Source organism: Theobroma umbraticum, unplaced genomic scaffold (assembly GCF_002168275.2).
Source record: "Theobroma umbraticum cultivar Fairchild unplaced genomic scaffold, ASM216827v3 scaffold_95.0, whole genome shotgun sequence".
Classification (NCBI taxonomy): domain Eukaryota; kingdom Viridiplantae; phylum Streptophyta; class Magnoliopsida; order Malvales; family Malvaceae; genus Theobroma; species Theobroma umbraticum.
In genome coordinates, this window is record NW_018397257.1 from 10,253,610 (window position 1) to 10,262,374 (window position 8,765).

General features: G+C 37.1%; 2 protein-coding genes, 2 non-coding genes and 1 pseudogene across 4 annotated transcripts; 1 reads left to right on the forward strand and 4 right to left on the reverse strand.

The window, feature by feature from the left end:
- Window positions 1–174: 174 nt before the first annotated feature.
- LOC110412275 (RNA-binding (RRM/RBD/RNP motifs) family protein) lies at window positions 175–4,221 on the reverse strand. Its single transcript, XM_021422805.2, has 5 exons — window positions 3,860–4,221; window positions 3,599–3,745; window positions 3,190–3,258; window positions 2,919–3,100; window positions 175–2,235 (listed from the first exon to the last, which is right to left on the reverse strand). The coding sequence occupies exons 1-5, from the start codon at window positions 4,019–4,021 to the stop codon at window positions 2,070–2,072; spliced, it is 726 nt and encodes a 241-aa protein (XP_021278480.1). The 5' UTR covers window positions 4,022–4,221; the 3' UTR covers window positions 175–2,069.
- Window positions 4,222–4,318: 97 nt separating this feature from the next.
- TRNAV-AAC (transfer RNA valine (anticodon AAC)) lies at window positions 4,319–4,392 on the forward strand. Its single transcript has one exon. It is a non-coding gene; the product is annotated as a tRNA-Val (tRNA).
- A 506-nt stretch (window positions 4,393–4,898) lies between these two features.
- On the reverse strand, window positions 4,899–4,970 carry TRNAC-GCA (transfer RNA cysteine (anticodon GCA)). Its single transcript has one exon. It is a non-coding gene; the product is annotated as a tRNA-Cys (tRNA).
- A 174-nt stretch (window positions 4,971–5,144) lies between these two features.
- On the reverse strand, window positions 5,145–5,980 carry LOC110412846 (uncharacterized). The gene has a single exon (XM_021423484.1). It carries the CDS (start codon window positions 5,816–5,818, stop codon window positions 5,459–5,461), a length of 360 nt encoding a protein of 119 aa, XP_021279159.1. The 5' UTR covers window positions 5,819–5,980; the 3' UTR covers window positions 5,145–5,458.
- Window positions 5,981–6,022: 42 nt separating this feature from the next.
- Window positions 6,023–8,765, reverse strand: part of LOC110412872 (cytochrome P450 714C2-like) — a 3,348-nt pseudogene continuing 605 nt past the window's right edge.

Consider the following 8,765-nt stretch of genomic DNA (forward strand, 5'->3'; position numbering starts at 1 on the left):
GAGGGCACGATTCATTTGAAGTAGAGGACCGGTCAAGATAATACACTCACTTTCAGTCAGGCTAATACAACCAAAATAACTTGCTCACGCAACCACTCAAAAAGTAGACACATTTAGAGTTATTTCCAACAAATTTCAGTTCAATACAAGTTCTAAAATATTCGAAAAAGGGTATGCTTCAAAATAAATTTCCACTAGAGAACAAATTGGAGATGCAGAAATGCTTGCAGCATATGTTACCAAAGGAAAATAAATTGAATCACCTTGGTAACATGCATAAAAATTGGAAAAAAAAAATAGACAAAAGAAGATATAGCATAAAAAATCAGTTTAACAACCCATCATATGGCTCAATGGAGATTTACGGGCATAATTAACATAGTTGATCTGACCCGGAGAAGCTAGATTGAAAGACTCATCACCAACCAGAAGAAACCACAATCTGCAATATGCCAAAGGGGTGAATGCAAATCAAAGAGATTCCAGACCACCCTCGCAGAAAACATCCAAATCCGACCACATCCTTCACCAACGTTTAAAGTCCACCCACTTAAAATGACTCCAAGAGTAAACAAACATTCCTCCAGACATTACCTCATGGATAAGATGCATTTATAAATTGGTAAAAGAGTGAATTCTTGATCCATGTAAACTATGATGATTAGCATTCAATAATCATAGAGACCTGAAGTTGATTAAGAGTAACATGGAGCAACAGGTCAGGAACTAGGCAAGTCAGTAGTAAATAGGCCCTCACCAACTTCTAGTCCAAACGTTGGGGCTAACATCCAAAGCTATTACTCACAAGGAGATGGCAGCCATGAAAAGAACCGGTACTACAGCAAATAAAAATCATTGCATTTTGTTGTTCTCTTACCCTAATATTCACTTTCTTAAAGTCGAATCAGAGAAAAAGTAGGGATGCTTCATGTTGAATTAAAGCCATTTGCTCCAAGCAATAGCATAGCAGCTCACATAGTCACATAACATCATGTAGGTTCCCACCATTTTCAATCTCAGCAGTTGACCAAGTATATTCATATGCCCTAACTACCCACTAATGGTTTTCACACCGTTCATAATATTTGACTTCCTCCACCACAATTTCAAACCACACCTGATAGCCAGAGCTTTTCTTCAAAACCACTTTTCGGGGTTAAGCAGCAAATTGCACTGAACCAATGCCTTCGCAAGCAAAGAGCTTACGAGCAAGGCCGCACATTCCAGCTGACCCCAAAAAAGAAAAGCAGGTATATGCTGAGACTTCAGTCACTTTCCACGGAATCTGAAGAAAGTGCAAACTATTTGACAGATTCCTATAACCGTTTCAACTTGAAAAAAGGATCCACAACAAGCTCCTATATGCCAATTGTATAACGCTTTCAACAATATTTGTCCACCAAGAAATCAACTGGTTGAACTGAAGCAGAGAGATTCTACAATAATTGACTACAATAAGCTACATCAGCAGCCATGACATATAATGGGGAAAAATATATTCCCTCAATAATATAAGAGAGTGAGGTAACTTAAAATGCCTAAAAGCTTAAACAGGAAAACCAACTGCATCATCAACAACACAAAGCAGAAAAATCTAAGCAGCTAAAAAGAATCAAAAGAGAAAGAACATAAAAGAATCTACCTCGCTTGCAGTCTCCCTGGTTTCACAATGCAGGAGCAACCAAACGGCAATGCAGCTCTGGGCAATGGCAAGATTACTCCTCCCACAGCGTGCAGCCAAAGATTCTTTTGCATATGGAAAACCGAGAGAAACAGTTTCTGCTTTTGTTCCCGACTTGTGGGATGAGAGTTTCAATGAAACCAAAAGCACAATTGCAGATTACAAAATGAAAGCTGTCCACTAACCCACATTCTTTATACCCAAGTCAAAGGAACAATGAACAGTAAAAGCCCAAACTCCATAAATCAAGATTCTAACAGTTTTCTCCATGAGTAGTTCCTCTAAAGAGTATGATTTTCGTAGAGATACACAACATAGTCGGAGATCAAGCACATAATGTCCACAGTAGAAAAGACTTAAAACCAATCAACAGAACATGAGAAATGCTTCAGTTTGTCTGCATTGCTTCAGAATGATACTTCTCTAGATCAGCATCAAGATCTTCTGCAGAAACCTTTTCTCCACGGCCCTTTCCCCATCCACGGCCTCTTCCAACGCCACGGGCTCCGCCACCACCTCGTTGCCTGCCAAAGCCTCCACCCCTGCCATGACCACTGAGAAAAAACATAACAAGATTAGATAAATCAAGTCTATCAGTAGCCAGCAATCATTGACTAATAAGAGAAAAGAATGATATCGAACAGATATCCCACACAGATTCACTATTATAAATATTGAATAGTACCAACTGGTTAAATGGGAATGTTAACAAGCACTTACAAATATGAATTTTTGCTTGCAGCATAAGTAGGAACAAAAAATTTATACAACAGAACACCCAGTGCGAATAAAAATGTGATAACATATGTCAAAATCATTAAAAATAATTGTGAGATTACATAGACACAACAAACAATAATCACTTGGAAACACACATAACAAATAATTACAAGGTGAAGTTTACTTGACTGTGCTATTATCTCAGAGAACATATTTCAGGCAATATGTTCTCACAGCACATGGTTAATAAATTTCAGAAATGACCCTTGAAGCCAAACAATTCCATCATTTTCTCCACCTATAAGACTTTTGTGAACCAAAAACTAGAATTTTCAAATAAAAAAGAGAAATTTCTACCAAGAATTAATATTCGATTAACAACTCAATAAAAATGTAATGCAGCTTTTAGGAAATTTCAGCATCACAACCTAAATGAAAAAGCTTCAACATAACATATACTAGAATTTAAACATCTGATAAAAACATGGGGGCATGCAAAATATGTAATAAAGCATACCCTCTAGGGGCTCCATTTGAATTTCCAAAGGTGCCATTGCCAGCTGAAGGTGCACCAGGAGTAGCAATATTTGTTCCCACGATCTCGATTTTCATCGGCTTCCCATCAAGCTGAACATTGTTGTATCTCTTGACAGCAGCCATAGCATCTGTTCGCCGTGAGAAGACAACTTCTGCTGTTCCCTAAGAAAAAGAGATTTTTTGTTCTAAACTACAGCACGATATAAAGAATTCATCAGAAGGACCAGTTTATGCCAAACTCGATTAGATACCTTGGATCTCCCACTCCTATCATAATGGATCGTAAATCGTTTCAGGTCGCCAACCTCAGAAAATAACTCCTGCATATAGGCACATAAACATTAGAAAAATATGCCAAAATAAATATAACAACGACAAAACATTAAACTTAATGGAAAATTTTTGAAAGAATTGCTAAGCATGGCTAGACCTTTTCTTCACCTAACTAATCTCAAGTATAATGAATAATTGAACAGTTTTTAACTCTATGCAAAAATCAAAACCAAAGAGCTAAGCCTGAGGAATCACAAATATAAGTTTATGGAGAACAAATAATTCAAATCAATATCATCGTTAAAGCAACAAGAAATCAAAACACAAAAGAAAATCTTCTATTAAAATCAATAAGAAATTAGCAGAAATGTTTATAAAAAATAAAACCTTGATGTCATCGTTGGAAACACCATAATCTAAATTTGAGATGTAGAGCTTCGTTCCGGTTTCGATTGCGGAGGCCCGACCTGCTTGTCCCTGGAACGCCGCTCCCTTATCTGAATACATATCGTGCTGCCACGTCGTCTCCGGCGCCTGAACAAACAAAATAGTTGATACAAAAATTCGAATCGGAAAGAAAAAGAAAAACAAATCTAATAATAAATAACACAGAAAAATATAATCAGATCTAAACCGCTAGCTACTCACTTTGGCTGTGGAATACGGCGCCGACCGGTTTGCTCCGCGATTAGGAAAGCGGCGGGCTGGTCCCGGTCCGGATCCACGGCCTCGACCACGGGAGTTTCCGGATGCGGACTTACGGCTTCGCTTGATGAGGTCGTCTAGCGACATCTCTAAAGCACTTGACATTTTTATTCTTAACCTTCTTTAAATAGAATAAAGCAAAAAAAACACTAGAAAAATAAATGAAGAAAGAGAGAGAGAGAAATCTGAGGAGGAGGAGGAAAAAAGAGGGATCGACGGAGGAGAGATAGGGTTTCCGCCAAAGCTAAGAAGTTTGGAACTGAAAAAGAGATTTGTATGACCAAAAAAACTGCAGGAGTCGACAAGGACTGGGGTCAATAACTAAAACGTATAACTCACGCGGTAGGGTTGCATTATCTTTCTTTTCTAACTATGGTAATATTTTATGTTAGCAAGCGTCACGGTGTCGTGGTGTAGTTGGTTATCACGTCAGTCTAACACACTGAAGGTCTCCGGTTCGAGTCCGGGCGACGCCAGTTGCTTTAAAATCTGTTTTCTTTTTGGCATTTTTACTTTTTCCGATTCCATTTTAAGCCTTTTGCTTTTTTACTTTTTTTCGGATTCCATTTTAAGCTTAAAACTTGAATTTGGGTTTTTAACTTAAAGCCTGAAAACCATCTCAGTTTAATTACATAAGAGCAATGCTGAATTTGATGCTAACCGGACTGTAAAGAAATAATCATTCCTTTAAGCTTAAAACTTGAAATTTGGATTTTTACCTTAAAACTTGAAAACCATATCAGTTTACTTATATAAGAGCAATGCTGAGTTTGTGAATTCGATGGTAACCAAAAGAAAAATGTGCAATTGGGCCTTCCGTACGCTTATATGTGCATGCAAAGTGGTTTCTGGCTTGCACTATGAACGAAAGTGTCGCTGCCATCGTGAATTAAGAGTTAGGCAGTGCTCACATATTCTTAATGCCTGTAAATTTATTTATTTTTGGCTACTTAGGAAAATAACAAATTTAAAATGTATTCGAAGGGCCCAACCGGGTTCGAACCGGTGACCTCTTGATCTGCAGTCAAATGCTCTACCACTGAGCTATGGACCCAGGATGGTGGGTTTTCTTAACTTTCCTTATTTAACACAAATCATAAAGAAGGAAGTCCTCACTGCACGTCCTGCATCCTGACGTTTGGTAAACGAAAGATTTTGACGGATGATGCAACGTAATACGAAAAACCAAATGTTTTCCTCTGTTCTTGGCTATTCATGCGTCCAAATTTCCAGATATATGGGGATCTCGTTGTTATGAGATGATTACACCTCAAGTCTTTTCTCCTAATCCATAGCAAGTATCAGACATAACTTTTCGATGTGATAATCCGTGACATGGGCACATAACCATTCAATTCAAACCACCACCGAAAAGATTATCAGCATGTTCTGGAAAATCATTTAGGGAACTCGAGAAAGATTCAGCAAATGAAACAAAATATGATCCAGGAACAGGAACAGCAACTGATCCTTTCTTAAGTATATGAATTTTGGACATTTGTTCAGGATACAGAAAAACTTGCAAGAGAATTAGCAAAATCATCAACCTGTCTCACTCTCCCACAATCCTAAAGATCGAACCACACAAGCAGAACCAGCGACAACAAGACCTGCAAAGACGGTAGGCACAAAGAAATCCACCTTGGACCTCTTCACCATATGAGCAGGCAAGCACACTTTTACCGTCGGAAAGTCTAAAGGAATCCTGACAAGCCCTTCAGCCTGACAGGACCGCGAGAACGATGATGATGGAGATGCTGCTGATGCAAAGGCCATCTCTGGAGGAAACGATGCCAAGCTTACCATTAAAGTCAATAAAACAGTCCATGTTAGAGCACGGAGTAATTGAGGCCACCGTGCCATGACTTGCCGGAATATTGAGTTAAGATAAGGAAAGAACATGATGCTATTTGGAGATCAAAAGAATTTTGAATTTCCTGATGATTTTAGTAGGAGAACGTGATGAGATGATGAGGATTCTGGTTCTTGATCAACGGATTTATTTTGCTGTTGCAGTTGTTAAGACGAAATATAGGGGCACGGGTGCACGTTTAACTAACTTCTTATCACAAGGTGAAACGACCAAGACTTGGTCCCCCCGTTATGGTTTGATGCTTTATTTATTTGGCTTGCTTCTTGGGGGGCTCTGACTATGTGGAGTGACTGCTTTGGAATTTGCTTAGGTGCCAAACCTCCTATAAAAACTGGTCGTGAGCCTAACTAGAATAGATATAATGCAACTTTAACAACCCGTTAAGAAATATCTAGATCAGAAATTCTAATTAACAAGAAAATGCAAATTCTAATTAACTAGAATAGATATAATGCAACTTTAACAAGCTAAAATTTAAGAGCCTAATAGTAGATTATTTTGACTTAGTACTTGCTTGGTCTGACTTAATAGTTTTTAAAATTAAGCTAAATCTATTTGATAAATTTACTTTTATAATTTTTTTTATAAATAAGTTATTTGACAAAATAATATACATAAGTTCTAATTTTGATTAAAAGTACCATAAAAAGTATTTAATAAATAATTTTTTATTAATTATAAATTCTTTTGTTCCTAATAAAAAAAGTTAATTTTAAGTTTTAATTTATAAAAAGTATTTTTATATAACCTAAAATTTATAATTAATAATAAATCATATAAAAATGAAAACAGATAATATTAAAATTATTTTTAATAGATGAAGATATTTTTGAAACAAAAAGAAAAACTTTTCAAAAAAAGAGGCATGTTTTTAAAAAAAAAGGAGAGAAAGCTCTTGAGCTTTTTCTAAATTTTTTTTTCAAAATTGTGTTCTTTGAAAAAAAAAAAAACTACTTATTTTTTAAGAATTTTTTAAAATTTTTATTTGACTTAATTTTTGCTTTTAAGGGATAAATAAATTTAAAAAAATCAGGCTAAACAAGCACTTAGCATAAGTAGTTTTAAGTCATAAAAAATATCTAAATCAGAAATTCTAATTAACAAGAAAGTGCTGCATTATAGCCTGCTTTTCAATCATAATCAAGCATTGCTTCACTTGTGGTTTAAAACCAAAGGATAGATAAAATGCGCCCCACTTTTGAGCAACTGTGACAATCATTTATCCTAGCCACAATCATTAACTTACTCTAGTGGTGTAGTTATTTATCAATATCTTTGATAGGGACAACATTAACCATATCTTTTGAACAAGGAGATTTACTCCAAATTTAGGCTCTATCAGCAAAGCATATTGAGGTGAGTGGCGATAGCGGGGAGAGATGGTGAGACTGAAGTTAGACAGGATGATAGCAAACAATACCTGAAGTTCTGTCATGACAAGGCTCTGTCCAGGACAAACTCGAGCCCCTACACTGAAAGGTATGTAGGCTTGAGAGGATTTGCAAGCTCCAGAAATGCCATGAGCAAACCTCTCAGGATTGAACTTTTCTGCATTAGGTCCCCAAAATTTAGGATCAAAGTGCAATTCTAGCAACCATAACCAAATATTAACCCCTTTTGGGATTTTGATATGACCAAGCTTCAGGTTATGCAAGACCTGCCTTGAAACAAATGCCGTTACAAGGTTCAGTCGCAACACCTCTAGAACCTCCATTCTTAACTGCACAAATTGAATGAAGTCTTGGCTAGGAGTTATAACATCTAATATTTTTCATGGTAACTGATCACTAACTCTCTAATTACATACTGCTTTCATCTGATGAAGCATATCGAATTTCAGGACGCCATCCTTGCACACTTCTAAAACTCAACATGTATGCGAGTTTGCCATTCAGGATGTGAAGCCAACAACATTAGAGCCCATATGGCGGCAACGGCAATAACTTCAGAGACAGGGATGCAAATGTCCTTGCAGTTGTCGACAATGAACTGATCAGGTGTGGATGGCCTAAGATCACCATTCTTGGAACCTTCGATGATCACTTGCAACAAGTCTTTAGAAGCAGACTCGAAGTGCTTCGTTACGATGTCCATAATTGTTGAATGAATCTCCTTATTAAGCCTCCAAATCTCTCTATTATTTTCAATGGGAAAATATTTGATATGTGAAAAAGGAGAACCGGTTTGAGCATTGAAAGAGATGCTTCACCTCAATTTGCTATAGAAACAAAAATATAGTTAGGAAGAACATAACTGTAGAAAGGGACACCACTAAGTATTGTCGGTGAGCTCATTGCTAGACTAAGAGCTAGATATTTTGGAAATATTTCCATGCCCGTCTGCCATTCATCCCCGAACACCACATTTGAAATGATATACGGGGTGTACCTTCTAACATAGTAATCAACTCTAATGTCTGCGATCCCACCATTAGTTTCAATTATTTTCCCCCATGGTTTCACCAGTGCGTTGCGGACTCCACCATGAGCTCCAGCATGTCCTATAAGCAGAAGTTTCATAGAATTACCTCTAATATAAGTATTTGGAAGGGACTTTTGAGCACCAGCTAAGAGGATAAACACCTTAGATAACAATTTCATCTAAACCTCTCAAAAGTTTAATTTTTCACCACTTTGACATGTACCTTGACCTTGTCCACAAAAAGATGGGGCGCAATAGTCTTCCTCTGATGAGACCAAACTGCGCCGTTTGTAGTGATAAGGCCCTTGCCTAGCAAAGCTCCTCAATCTTTCTGTGGGTAAGTAGGTTTCCCCATATCCAACCACATGAAGCAGTTTATTTCTCTTACGAAATCATTGTTAGCTGCATACAAGAACTGTGAACTCCCAAGTGCAAACAAGAATGATTGTCCTTTGGAGGTCAATGCCCAAATCATGTTTGTCAAGTGGATAAAACACTAGCTTAAAAAATAAGAGAATAAAACCAAGGACAAGAGGATTATGAGCAGCATTTTCA